Genomic DNA, 15,471 nt, shown 5'->3' on the forward strand with positions numbered 1-15,471 from the left:
TTTATAAGGCTACACTTGAGTTGCTACACTGACATAATTTTACATGGACACTCATAGCAGAGACTTTTATCTGGATTTATGCCACCAGTCTGTACTCATCTAATCACCAAGCCACTCTGCTGTGCGGAAATAAGGTTTACAGTATTTTTTTATTACTTCCTATTGCATCAAATTCTCTTTGACATAGCAAAAAGATCCAGAAAATGTTTCTTAAGATCTGCATTACTTGCTTCAAAAGATGACAGACAGTACAATTAACCATGTGATGTAAACTATTAGAAAATCTGACAGTAGAAAGCAGGACACTAAAAGATAAACCTCCTGCAGGAGGCCTCCTATCCTACAGTTCCAGCTATTTTTCTATTCCAGTGCTATGCTACAAAGATAAATTGTTGATAAATAGCATGTTTAACATTATTCAGCGGACAAGATACAAATAACGGTGATAAATTAAAGCTAAATGCAAAAAAAAAAAAAAAATCGAAGCAGTTAAGCTGTTTGTTGCCCAATTTGAAGCTAGAAATCTTGTTTTTGCTTTATCAATATAGCTCATTCTTTCCTTGAAAAGTATGCAGTTGCTCGCTATAGCACCTGATTTTGCTGGTCTTGTTACCTTTTTCCATCTCAACTTTTGTGACATGTACACATAAGAACCACTTAAAAGAACTGTACCATATGACTTTGTGGTATTTTTCTATTTTTTTCACTGCTGCAGGTAATGACACCAGAATAGTGTTATTTGGCTTGTTAGTCTTGAACTCAGCATTGGATAATTCTTTAGGTAACGCTGTCATCAACAGAGATGCTTAGCAAAAACTCCTTATGGAAAACTGCTTTAATCCCCATGCCTTCCAAGTCTATTTTATTTACTATGAACCAGTATGATATCCACTCTAGGCCCTTAGACTTATGAGCAGTAAGTAAGTACATGTCGTAACAGCAACAGTGATGCGGTTTACACTATTGCGTTCTGGTTCACTGAGTTTGTCAACAGGAGAGAGATGATGAAAGCTTAATAGATTGGAAAATTCAGAGGTTTTGCACTGATTACAGTAAGCAAAGCTGTTCTTGATGAGAACAGATATAATTCTGAGTATTTCTTCCTGTTTTTAGAAGACAGACATACCTAATGCATTTTTTCACATATTCAGCTCTTTTCCAGGAAGGCACATTTGCTTTGATGTCTGAAAAAAGTAACTGCTTTACACCATTAAGAGAAAAATAAAGTTATGGCTCCCATAGTAGCTTCCAATGTAGACTGTAACTTCACAGAACAGCTGTTTCTTCATATGTTGCAGTTAACGGTAATTAGGCAAACACTGAAATGCACAGGAAAGAAAACAAGTGGTACTGCAACCCCTGTAATTTTCCTGCTTGTCCTCAGGAGAATCTTTTCATTGTGTTTCTGGCCAGCAGGGATTTTATAGTTCCAAGAGCAGTCATTCCACCTATTCCCTTACACTCTTGATTTATTTTAACAAATATATGAAAACCTCAGCAACTAGCCATCACGGCAATCAATTCTAAAAAATGAAAAAACATTAAAAAACCCCCACAATAAAACCACTAAGAAACTATGAGGACAGAATGGACAATCTCTTTAATGTCTTATCAGAAAACTCTTCAAAGATCGTAACAGTTGGCCAACTCAAACCGCAGTCATATCTTCTCTAGCCAAATTTTACAATATGCTCTAAATGAGAGAAATAAAAGTTATGGTTACATTGTTTGGGGAAAGAGAAATCATGCCAAGTCTCAGAAAAAACCACACCCAAAACACACCCTAAAAATAGTTCCCCCTCTTGTTCATCACAAATTCCAGCATAGGTGCAGGTATTGATAAAAACCTACAGCCATATGGATTGAAGCAGAAATATCTCTGACAGACGGATTCTATAACATTTAGGACTTTGTTGGCCAGACAAAGCACATCAAACTCCACTCATGGTGGCGACCGGCAAATACAGACTACCCAACAGAAGTCCTGTTCATGCAAGAAAAGACACTGTGTGTATTTCAGAGGAGAATGCTCACAGGGCAGAAAAGCTTCCTGGCAGTTCTGTTCCTTGGATCTGAAAAAAGAGGGTCATTCAAGGACAGCGCTCTTCTCCCCAGCAATTACAAGTATGCCAGTACGACGCACTGAATACGGAAGGTATTGATGGACAACAACGTGATTAACTTCCAATCTTTTTCCAGTTTGTGGGAGGAAGGAAAATACGCAGCCAAGGCCACAAGTGCAACATCTGTGCCAAACCAAGGTCAGAAGGCTGACACAATTTAAAGGCGTCAGCAGCATCGCAGCGTCATGGGATTCCACTCACCACCACATTTTTCACGGTGTTAATCAGGAATAGAAAAGCCGGATGTTGGTCAATAACTCAGAACTTTAGTCATTAAGTAGTGGCTTTCTGGGCAAAGACACTGACTGAAGCAATTACAATCATTCCTTCGTCAGGACTCACGGACGCTTTCTACCAAACAGACTTTATCAGCAAAGACTAGAACCCAAAATGGTTTCAGAGCCTTTTAAAGGCAACTGGGGGTCATTAGATCACGTACTCTGACTTGTAGTATGTAGGCCATAGACGTTTGCTCCTAGCTACTCTATTGAAATCCCAAAATCTATGTTTAGGAACTGCTTTTAAAATATAAAAATAAAAAATTGAGCCATGACTGAACAACTTCAAAACATGTTGTCTCTTGGTAAGGTTTTTTTAGTAGTTTATCACTTTGTGCCTTCAACTAATTTATCCTCTTGCTAATTTACTTATCTTTAAGCCTCAGCCCTTGGTTCTTTCTGACAGCACAATACGCTCAAACTGCACCAAAACTAGTTCTGCAACACCACTACAAGGTTTCAAACACAGATGCAATGATAAAAATCCAACAGTTAAAAGTATGGATGACTAGTATTTTAAAGGAACTAGTTTTGCACTCAACAGCATGTATCAGAGAATATGGCTAATGTTCAATCTTTTTTCTTCTTGAAGTAACAGATAAAACCAATAGTATATAAACTGTCTTGCTTCAGCTTCCTATTTCTGTAGGGTTTTCCTTGGAAGGCTTCATTGGTAAGTCTTCCCCCTTCTTCCCAGTGCACCACAACATTGATTTACAGTAGTTTGATATAAATTATTTCCTTCAAGTACAAGTTTATTCTAAACGTGCACCCTATCTAACCCATCCTCCTACACAGACTTAACCAAACCTCTGATCTTTTATTTTGTAGATCATGTAATTTGATGTGCAATCTTCTGTGAGATCTCCAATTTTAGCTGAATAGACAATAGTCTTATAAACACCTTTATTAAAAGTGAATACTGACCTTGAGGTGAGGCTGAAGGAAGCAGCAAATCCAGGAAGGAGATGCGAAAGAAAAAGAGTTAGAGTTTGTGAAAACAGTGTCCAGAGATAAGGCAGTTCAAGAACACAGGACAAAACAAGCAGATCTAAATCAGGTAATGACACACAGACACACAATCCTTCACAAACACAAAGAGCTGCATGTTTTATCGACATCTAATTAAAAAAAAAAAAAAAAGAAAAAAGGACATTTATATTAGATTACACCGTTTCACTTAGAGGCAACTTTCTATAGAGAAAATAGTCTCTAACACGTGACAGTTCTTAGGAAAGGGGAATAAGCCAACTATGGAAGACTCTGGATTTAGATCACATCACTACCAAGTATCCTCCTTCCAGAATTCTAACTAACATTTTGAAAATGTGGAGTTTGACTATTGAGATGAACCCTAATGTGTTCCTTTACGCCATCTTCTAGGGGCTTATTTTCTCTCCATGAGCAAGACACATATTTTTTTTCCCCTTTTCCTGCAGACGACCCGAACTTGTCAAAAGGGAACAGAAGGGAGAAAACCCCCAACCATGGAGTAGAGTCTTCAAGACCTGAAGACTCGTCAAAGCTAAAAGTTCATCTTTCTTACTTCTGACATTGAAGTCACCCTTCCAGAGACAAACAAAAAAAGCATCTGCCTCTTCTTCCTGCAGTGTTGCTGTCTTAATTCTCCCATATAAGGTGCAATCTAAAAACAATAATGACCGAACAGGCATATCTTTCACAGTTCTCTCCAACATTGTTCAACAGCAGGACTGACCAAGACAAAATGCTGGAGTTCCCTGTATAACATGAGGTCCCATAGGTTCATTATTGCTTTTTTTTCAAATATCTCCAGTATCTTTTCATAGGCATCTCCTGTCAATTTCACTGATAACAGCAATGTAAGTCAACAAGGAGCCATAAATACAGATCTTTTTCATCCCATGGCAAAATTTCACTCTAAAAAGGCAGAATATGGTCTGAAGAAAAATATTTCTACAGGATAGGCTAACTGCTATATGCTTTACTACTCTTGGTATATGGAACCATGTAAATGAAATTTGAAGTCCTTATTTCTGGCATAAATTTTACAAACAACAGTGTAGGATATTGAATTTGTACAAGCAGCAGTTTCAGAGTGACGTACAGCTGAGAAGTGCATAGTTGGTCTGCAACAGATAAACTAATGTAAAGATACTTTTCTTTGGCTTTTAAACTAACATTCTTCAAATCAAGTTCTTCAAGGACAGCTGTTGTAAAGGCTGTGTTATTTGGGGATTTTGGGGAAGATGAGACTTGCAAAATGCCAAATACCACATCTCGGTAAGTTATAATGTTCCAAAAGCCTCAGTTAATTCATATAGAAAAGCGTGTCACTAACAATTCGGACTGAAATCCAAGAGTACACTCTCTAAGTTGAGCTGCAGAACTACGACTAGTCAAACAAATTTAACAAAAGGGAACAAAAAAGTGAAAATAATCCCTTGGTTAGATATGGGAATCAATAAGGTAAGGGGAAAAAAGCATGTCTTTTTAATGACTGTTATTGAATCCAGATTATGAAAGTTTAAGACTTCTCATTTTGTGTTCCAGGGACCCTTTGCAGTTCCTGGTTCTATTGTAATGACATTGTGATATTGTTTCTTCAATTTAACAGTGAAAAAAAGTACAGGCTAGAATTCAGGATAGCCCTGTAGAATTTGAATGAACCACACTGTTCTTTCAACTGCTATTACAGGTAGCATCTTTTGCTGGCACAAGATGAAGGCAAAACAGAAATGCTATGCTGAGGTCACCTGCAATTTTCTGTACGCTACAGAAGTATTATTTAGCCAGCTGCACAGGATTTGAATGGAGAATAATTATTGCTACATCTTCATTTTGTGATGGAATAAGTTCTTTCTTCCAAAGAAAAATACATTTTGTGTAATTGCTAGCCCCTTTTTCCATGTTTTTTTACAGGGGCTCAAAATATTTCTAAAAAATGTGGATTTTTAGAATAATGATAATATTTATCCAAACAAAAATAAGGAATATGTCTGAAAGCACATTAAAATTAGAAAAAATCTGGACCTGTGCTATCACTCAAACTAAAACCGAGGCAGACACCTGAAATTGCCAGCTACTAGGAAGTCAATGGAGATCTGCTACAGCCTGGAGCTGAAGCCTCAGCGCACAGGGCTACATCAGTGAAATTGAGCAGAGGAGCGCAGCAAGCATCTGCCCCAGGAAGCAGCCCCAAGCAAGCAGGATCAGATACATACCGAGACATGCTCATTTACAGAGCAAAACAGTAATCTTTAGTTTACACTATTTCCCTTCGAGCAAGAACACACACTTGCAGCATTCCTTACAAGATCCAGCAGCAGCACTTCTGCCCAGCCCCATCAACTGTGTACTCCGATGCAACAGTCACACAGGGAGACAATACAATTGTAACACCAAATGGTACTCTTGGAGAAATCCATTATCTTTCAAACTGCCATCTCATTAATTTTAAAGATATAGCCAACTTAAATCTGATCGTTGGCGAGATGTAAACACTTTAGTATTTTAATTAAGAAAAAAAAATATATATTTAAAAAGCTGTTGATTATTCCAGCTATAATTTTTTCCACATGCTTGTATATTATAGGGAGTGGAATGAGTCTGCTACATTAGTCTCAGATGTACTTAGGGAGAAGTTTATGTAATGATTTCTAGTCGACCTTTGAATTCCACTTGTTCGACAGTGAGTGATTGTGTATATTTACGACTTTGTCATTCCTTCAAAGTAGTCTGTCAGGGATTAATACACACTTCATCTTCCTTGTGTCAGTCAAAGCAGAAAGGCTATTTATGTTTACCACTTGTGACACCTTTTCTTGGTAAAAAGAATGATGGCTGGTCTTTTTCTTTCTTTTTAGTTGATATTTAGAGGGATGGAGAAGAGATGGAGAGACAGCGAGAGGGAAGGTTTGTGTGTGCATCCATGCACACATGCATGCACCGATCTAAGAGCACAAACATGACCACAGGTGGCCATGGAGCATTAATGTTGCCATTTCACTGGCTTACTGGCGACTACTGGATTTGCCTTTTGTTCTTACTGTACTCCGAGACAATGTAAGGATCTGCCACTTTTATTTTTACTGTATCAGTTATATAAAAGGGTTTTTTTGGTGGTGACAAATGAAGCTACAAGACAGCTTTTGAAGAGACGTAGTCAAGGCAGGTAACAATGAAACCCCGATATGCAGACTAGGCTCATTATTTACATAATTTTCTGTCTCCTCTGATTTTATAATTACTTTAATTATAGCATAGTTCTTACACTCCACTGATCTAGCAGTTGGATTGGGAGATATTTGCTAAATAAAACCCATCATTGCTACAATGCAGGCAGAGTATAAATCATCAGACGACAACTCCTGTATTCATTACAGATAATAGACTTAGGCGTGAGAGGGAATGCCTGATAACCACCTTGACTTAATGACAAAAACAAACAGGACTTTAACGCTACAGGAAATACGGCAGGAAAAGAAGCTTTCAAAAAAGTTCACAATCAGTGCTTCTCAATACTCATGTCTCTAGTGTAAAGTCCTTCTTGGAGGATCCAAGATTAGATCCTTGGTCTTGGAATAGCAGATAAACCAATGCTTTCAGCCCATTGCTGAATTGAACAAAGGAGACGGTCCGTATTCAGTTCCATAGAGATGAGTCACTCTCTTTAATAGTGTCAGTCCTGCCTGCTTGAACATGGGAATAATACTAGGGCAAGTACCCAGGCTTAGGTGGTTCAACGATGGGATAACACAGCAAGTTCATTCAGCCAAAGCCTGCACCAGCCCTGACCTCTCACCATGTCAAGGGCTGGACTAATTGGGGTTCTTTGACCTTGTTTTTTAAAACAGCTGTTTCTGCAATATAACAAAGTTTCAGTTTCTCCCAAAACACAGGAAAGGGAGAGAATGGGAAATAAAGGACAGCTAAATAAAGAACAAATGGAAAAAGGATATCCCATTATGTGAAAAAGTGAGGATGGATTGAGGACTCACCGTAAAATCACTATGATGGCTTTTCTATCTGGTGCTCTCTACAGATGGATTTACAATTATTGGCAGTGTCTCTCTCTTTTCTTTTCTTAGATGCAGGTTTCAAAAGCGATTAGTGAGTTTGAGTGTTGATCTTAGGGCACTTTAACAGGGTTGACTGTCAGAAGGCAGACACTTGCTGTCCGAAAATCAGCATACTTTCAAATGCCTGAAGCTAAATACCTGTGAGTAAAGGTGCCTGTATCTTATATTCTTATCTGTTTAGAGCAGTTATGCTGATATAAAATGCATTATTTTTTTTCTCTGTGAAACTTGATGTGGGACTTCAGGCCTAACGTTCATTTTGTACAAAGATAAAGCAAGACTGAGAAGAAAGAAATTACTTCTTAATTCCCTAGTTTGGAAATTATGACAATCTTAATATTCAATAGATTTGTGTCCTCAGAGGTGGAGCTGGACTGACTATGGGCCTTACCACTTCTTTCCATTACAAAACCTTGTTCTCAGTTGCTTGCCAAATATTAACAAATTATGCTGAAATTTTCCATGACAGGTGTCAGCCTCACCCTGGATTTTTCAGGGACAATTTCAGCTACATCCTCACACACCAAAGGCAGCATTTTTGTGGAAAAAATTTGTTCATATGATTAAAGACTGTATCACTTTACTGTGATGCATAGGCTCACATAAGAGGTGAATTAAAATTACATGGCAATCTTCATTTTCGAATGTCCTAAGTTTTGAGTGATTAACCTTAGAATTTTAATATTCACTTAAGGTAGGGATTTTTGAGGGAAGTGGAGGAGAAACACAACAACAAATTCTGCCTTGTAATAATACCATGCGACTGTGAGATAAATAGATTTGATTTGCTTTTATGATTTATGGTACCAAAATGGATTAAAGTGTTTTAAAGTAATATTTAATTATTTCAGTTTTTCCTATCCCTGAATCAGAGCTCAATTTATTTTTTTGAGGACTTTAATGAGTTACAATAATACAGAATTACAGTCATACCATCTCTCAAGGTTAACTTTAACGGTGATGATTATGACTTTATAAACACCTTTTATCTTTAATTTGACAACGTCCCTTTTAGTTTAAATTACTTACATGCCCTGATGTGGTTCTTGTTTAGGAATGGTCTAAAAAAAATTATTTAAAAATTCACAGAAACAACTAACTTGAAAACCAAATAGAATTATTACAAGATACGAGTAGTGGTTTGAAAATACGTATTTCAACTTCAAATTGTTGACTTAAGCTTAGGGCATAATTTACTAGTATAGTTTCCTTTACACTATGCTAGGAAACCATAAAGCTGATGGAACATGCAGTTAATTTCTCTCTCCATCTATCCTTCACAGACCACTATGTAAACATATCACTGTCTTAAAGACATACAGAGTAAGATACTTCCTTCTACTGCCCACATTCTTCAGCACTCCCTTGAGATCACCCTGTGTTTTTTAATCTTTTATTTTTATTTACTGTTGAGAAGAAATATTTAAGATGAGGAGTATACCTTTTGGCTGCTACACATCAAAAGTTTGAAGGTTTCTTCTTGAACAGGGCATCCTTAAATTCTTTTTAGAAAAACTCCCCAAAATCTCTCTCTTAAAACAGCCATCATTTCCCGCTGTCCTTAATGGGACTGCTGGTACTCCAAAGCTGGGCACTGTCTTCCTTTGTTCCCAAATCAAATTCAAATTTCCTTCAGGAAAAAAATGGTAGTGCCCTATGTTCTTACAAGGACTACCTATCATATATAGCGATCATGCCAAATTAAAATCAGTTTCAAGTCTGTAACTAGAACCAGGATTTCCATATATATTCACTCAGTGCTTACTTCTGAAGCAACATATACGTATATATTGTCTGCCACCTCTCAAGTATAGAGTCAGTTCTTATTTACAGAATATATGCACACAAATACCTCTGTGTGTAAACCACCCATCTGAAGGCTGTGATGGCCATGTCCCAGATGATTAGCATTATTTTTCTTTCGTTTGTCTTTTTTTTTTTCTTCTTCTTATTACAGGATAATAATCACAATAAAACTCAAGAATAAGGCAATACTGACCTCTATCAACGACACATTTTAGAACACTTGAGTTTTAGCTGGTTCAGGCAGAATTGATAGCAGAGATTAGAACCAAAGGTGAAACACAGCAAGAGAATTAGAATAAGAAGCAACAGCTTCTGTCCAGTTTAAATCAGGGAGAATAGCAGCAAACCTCCTTTGGGCTGTGGTCATAACCACTGTGACATAAGTTGAATGCAGAGACTGTTAGAGCTTGCACTTGACATAACTAGTTCCTGTTTGACCTAAGAAAAAAAGCGTAATTGCAGCAGACCCAAAGAGCAGCAGCAGCAGCAGCCGGGCAGCCAGCAGTGACATTCCACCCCGTAGGAAACAGAAGCCTTATAGAGCACTCACTTTCCCAGGAAGTCCCACACAAACCCCCCTACGTGTTGCGGTGCAGGGACTGACACCTGGTAGGGAGGGTGCAATTTGCGGGAGGCGTGCTTTCTGAGAAAAGGCATAGTCAAAAAAACCCCCGCACGTACAAAACAAAACAACTCGTGGAACCAGGACGTGACAGTATAAATGGAAAGAAAAAGCGAGAAAGGAAACAAAACACAAAATGAAAAGTTACAGAGAGACAGGAGATTATGGAATGGCAGTACAAAAAGCAAACAGTTAGTTATAAAGAAAGTGAATAACCAGACAGCTACAAAACCCTCTACACCACCACAGTCCAGGGACAGAAACAGAACTTATAGGGCTGTTCACCCACAGAAGAAATGCGAACTTATGGCCCACCTTCCCGTAAGAAAAAGCAAAATACTGCCCACAGAGAATATAAATTAATGAGCTTGTGCTTTCAATCTCATCTTGACTCTAGAGTATTTTTCAAACTTTTGCATAGCATGCACCATATTTAATACATTATTTTTTGATATCTTTCTTCCCATTCACAGCTGAAAAACAACATCCCCCACCCAGTAATTGCAACAAGTTACTGAAGAGTGGAAGCATTGCCCTCTTTATTTTAATTTGAACTGAAGGCAGCTTTGCCATCGTTGAAAACAGTTTTCTGCTTTTCATTTCATCCTCCTCTCCTCCTATCTTTTCTCCTTCTCTGTTCCTCTATACATACCGCCCTAATAGGCGACTCACTTCTTCTCTTCTATGGATGAAACCGTGTTACTATTTCTCTTCTCCTGACGACGTATGGTCTAGTTGTCACATATAACTAGCATAAGGAAAAACTCCAGGGAGAGACTCTCTCTTTTGAAAAATCCCATTTTTGTTAGTACAGTTATTCTCTGAATGTGACTTATTTCCTCTCATCTTGCTCTACACTTAATAATAACGGTTCCTGATAGGCACAGTAATAGTCACTTTTTTTGCTTGCTGACAAATGCTTCTGCAAGCACTAGGGTTCTTCTTTGCACAGCAGAGTTTGAACAGCTGTAGAAGCATTAGAAGTCAAGATAATCTCTAGCTCACTCTGCATGGACCACAGTTTAGGAAGGACTTTTAAAAGGCAAAATTATCTATTCTTTTCAGGAAACTAAGACTCTAGGTCTAAAACATCCATGTAACATGCCTGGATATATCAGTTCAGCCATGAAAGAATACTTTATAAACAAGCATGGTAGATAAAACCAGGATCAACCTATATATTTAATAGGCATGTTAAAATCTCTGCTTTGTGTAAAAACTCACAAGGAGAAAGCAAGCTTCCAGAGAATAGGGGTTTGGGGGAGCAGTTGAAAACAACTAAGGCCAAATAGAAATTTCAACAATTATTCAGAAAAAGATAAATTCCCAGTCAAAACCTCACTACAAAGTATCCAAAACCTTGCATCTTTTTCTCCAGTGCTGTGATTATACTACAGTTCCACCTGAAAAATCATTTCAGGTGTTGATACTTTGCTAATGTACCACAATAAGAGTATGCACCTTAGGTCTCTAGATCTTGAAGACCTTTTCCATTTCCACTTAGAGTGGTTAGAGAACACGAATATTCTTAGATTTTTTTTTCTCCCCCTTGATTTACATGGCTGCTGGCAATCACACGATAATAAAAGTAGTCTTTTCTTTGACATAGCTGAAATACCTATTCTAGTTACTAGAAATAAAAGAAGATGTATTCTATGTTATCTCAGTACTGGTAGAAAAGACAACAAGTTAAAAAGAGAAGAGGAACACTTTTTTTTTTTATGAGAGCGAAGATCAGGTGGTAAGAAGGAATGGATAACACTGAATAGTCAAAGTATTCACCAAGTTGTTACGGAATTATGTCCAGTCATTTGGGGGTTTTATGCTTTCATTGATATAGTAAGAGTTTGGTCTGTGCCTGAAACAGCAAGAAACTACCACTGTAACATGAAAAACAATAATTGCTTTGCAGATGTCTGGAACTGCATCTTTTCAAAGAAAGTTCCTTTCTAACTCTTTGAAGATTGGCTGCCAATGCTTTTATCTATTTGTAAAAGAGAAGGAGACCCATCTTCATTTATCTTCTTTGGTTTTTTTGCTTAGTAGACTATAAACTCTTTTGATTATGGGCCACTTATATGTGTTTATTCAGTGTTTAATACTTCAAGTCCCAATCTTGATTAGAGTTTCTGAATGCTAATGTAATTAAAAAAAATCAGACTTGCATTAAAAGTGTGCATAAGAAAATTTTCTTCCTGCCATTCCAATCTCCTTTAGGAATCAGGTTGAGGAATGATGAATATTTCTGACTTACTTTTCCTAAACAGTAATCACTTCTGCACACAGAAAAAAATTAAGGCACTATGAACATATTTCTTCCCCATACCTTACTTCTATTAGAAGTTTGTTGCTTATACCCTGATCCCTAATCAACTTGCATGCCCTAAGATGATGACATGGTGAACTTCACACCCAAGATGAGCAACTCTAAGGGACTGAAAAAAAACCACACAGACAAATATGACTTGTAACTGCTATTTAGCTTTTTCATTTCCATACTAAATGCACCTACTCTATCAACCTATTGCCTGAATGTTCTGCTGAACACATCATGTATCAATGGGCTGAAAGTTATATCACTTAGAAAAAAAGGGAAGACAGTTAAAAAGGACATATCCTCACTTTTGGGTGTTCACGCTTACACCATAGGTATAGAGAATTTTGGTTAAATAAAACAACAACTTAAAGAAAACTAACGGGATGCTGCTTAAAATCACAAAGAGAGAAGAAACCCAGCTGACAACTTGAACTGTTTCAGAGCTCAGTCACTTTCAAGGAAACAAGAATGGTCTTCTTGGAAAAGAGTTTTTCAAATCATTCAGAGGGGCCCATAATTTGACTATCATCAAGCCAATGAACAATAACCATTGCCATCATGCAGAACCTGAAATGTCCTCTACTCAGTTCCCCTAATCTTCCCAAAGTTAAATGCAGAGCAGTTAAATAGTGATAGGATAGAAATCAGAAAGACTATTCTGGCACAAGGCAAATGGGAATAATCAAATTTCCATTTTGCGTTTCCAATTTAGTGATTCTTCATTGCAAATGGTAAACAAAAAATGCCAAACTGGTATTACTGCCTAGAAACTCCCTCGTGGCCCACTGTAAGGTGAGAAAACGACAGCAAACAGAATCTGTTTCAGGTCTTTCCCAAGATCTACTATTTGTAATTGTGATACAGATGTCATGGAATCATAATAAATTATAATTTTTGTTTGGAACATTAAAGGCTAGAAAAAATATCTGAGCACCCTGGCTCCAACAGAAAGATGGAAAATGCTGAAAAGTGCTGAATCACATTTCGTTTGGACAAAAGCAAATCTCTTCATTCGGCTTCACATTAGCCAAACTTTACCTGTGTCCCTACCAGTACAAAGAGATTCAATGCCGCTTATCAGAAGAACCTGACTAACTAGTACACAAGCTCTTAACAGTCATTTTTCTTATTAGTTTTTTGGAGAACCATGCCTGAGGAATTTATTAAATCAAAAGAACAAATTGTTCTCCAAACACATCACAGTGTGAGCAACTTTTCCTACCATCTCTCTTCCCTTACAGCTCTATCTACCTTTCTAGTTCTATCTATATCAGCCCTATTTTTGAGCAGCCAGGTAATGAAAGCACGCAGTAAGACACCTTTTTGCTTACAATCTACCAAAATAAAGAACTGAAGGCAGAAAAACCTCTGAACAGACTTTCCCAAAATAGGCACCCTAAGGTTTTTAAGACAAGAAAAATGGACTAAGTTATCTCTAACTTTAATCAGGTCTTTTGCTCCTCTAGTAACTTTATACCATCCTCACCTCTCCAGTTCTGCTATCTTCTTATCCTTATCATTCTTCTCATTTTCCATCTCTTTCAAGATTTCCAGAAGACGATCCACTTCAGCTTGAGCCTTGCTAGATTCTTCCCGATACCGTGTTACCTCCCTTTCCAGCTGCTGCATACGGTCACTTAGCTCTGGGCTGGCCCTAGCCTCCAGTGTTGCCTCATGAGCCTGTAAGAAAAAGGTTCGAGAAAAAACACTTCATTCACACATATGTATTTTACAGATACTATGACTGCAAAACGCTATCTAGATATTTATTTCAAAATGGCAAGAAATAAATATACAGTGCATATGCTACTTTTAAGTATGGGGAAATACTTTCTAGGAAAAGAAAAATTCAGAAACAGATTTAATTTTTTTAATTCAGTCTAAAAAAATTTAAGTGATTTTTTGATCTGAAACAGAATTGACATAAGAAAGAAGTAAAAATGTGAAAAAAGTTAAATTTCTTTTAAAGGAAAGAAAAAGTAAGTGTGAGGGGTATAAAAATTCCTAAAATACACTTCTAAACCAGTGATATGACTGTAGAAATAGTTATCTGAGGTATTTTTAACCTAGATAATCTAGAAAAACAAATCACAGGTTAATGATTGTGATTTGCCTTCAATAACTACATCAGTATGCAAAGTATCAGATAGATTTGCACAGATGGTGCTAAGGTACTGAGGTCCTTGCTAGATATCCGAGCTGTATAGACTAGGACTAACATGAGTATGGCTACCTACTGAAAATATCTTTGCCTCGTTATCTAGGAAATACGTTTTTTTAAAATCAGGCTATGAGGACAAAAAGCATCAGAGGGCTGAGGATAAAATGACTCCAATGAAGAGCTTTTTTTTTTTTTTTTAAATGGCTTGGTTTGTTATAAAAAAAAAAAAATCACCAATTTATTAGTAAAATTAATTCAACAGTTCCCAAGCATATTAGAGACAAAGAAAAGGCAGTATTTATGCTGGAGTTTAAACCAGCAGACTAAGGACTATCTTTTCATTCTCCCCCTGCCCCTCTGCTCTTGGATCTTGAACTGCTATTTGATATCAATTAAAGCTATTTCATGCTTCAGTGAATAGCAGGTTTGGTGGAACTATTCTGCTGACCAAGACTGCCTGCAAACTCAAGGCCTTTCTCTTCTCTGAAACCAACCTACAACAGAAACTAAGACTAGACTTTTTTTCCCCTGTGTGCAGCTGTGGAAAGTTGTTTTACAAGCTGCCAATGTTCTGCTCCAAAGCACAATAAGTCTAAATCTGATAGTATAGGACTCTGTTGCTTTTAAAGGTAATTGGACAGAACTGCAGCAGCGTAAACCTCAGGATTAGAAGCTGCTGCTTCCAAAGAACCAAATAACAGCAAAAATAACTAAACAGATTTAGCCAAGTATATTTACTAAAATAAGACTGGAGGAAAATATCCATTCATTGCCCCAACATTTTTGCCTCGAAGTCTCTTGTTTTTAATTAGCTCCGTTATAGCCAAAGCCACATTCTAGTGAAGTCCAGGAGAATCTCAGAGCAGAATATTCTAGGACTGAAGAAGGCCCTGATGCCTGTCTTTACTGGGACTATGACCTTGGGATGGATCTGGGTTGTCCAAATCCTGGAACGCTTCATATTCCAGGGCCTTGGCCCTGTAGCAGCCTGCCTGAGGGTCAATGCTAAACTGCTTTGGTTTTCTTTTTTTTTTTAAGCAAGGAATTCCAGAAAGCTGGATAACCTGCACAGTATTTTATCCTAGAACAAAATGCCTGGCAATC

General features: G+C 37.4%; 1 protein-coding gene across 2 annotated transcripts in view; it reads right to left on the reverse strand.

Moving 5' to 3' along the window:
* Nucleotides 1–15,471, reverse strand: part of ERC1 (ELKS/RAB6-interacting/CAST family member 1) — a 310,978-nt gene that overhangs the window by 163,952 nt on the left and 131,555 nt on the right. Inside the window, exons 11-12 of one of the 2 annotated variants that reach the window (XM_009332890.1) lie at nt 13,693–13,886; nt 3,329–3,340 (exon numbers count right to left, since the gene is read on the reverse strand). In XM_009332890.1, the coding sequence (XP_009331165.1) occupies nt 3,329–3,340; nt 13,693–13,886 (206 nt within the window). The remainder of the gene's footprint in view (nt 1–3,328; nt 3,341–13,692; nt 13,887–15,471) is intronic. The other variant, XM_009332891.1, reaches the window with a different exon arrangement.

Source organism: Pygoscelis adeliae, unplaced genomic scaffold (assembly GCF_000699105.1).
Source record: "Pygoscelis adeliae isolate BGI_AS28 unplaced genomic scaffold, ASM69910v1 Scaffold38, whole genome shotgun sequence".
Taxonomy (NCBI): domain Eukaryota; kingdom Metazoa; phylum Chordata; class Aves; order Sphenisciformes; family Spheniscidae; genus Pygoscelis; species Pygoscelis adeliae.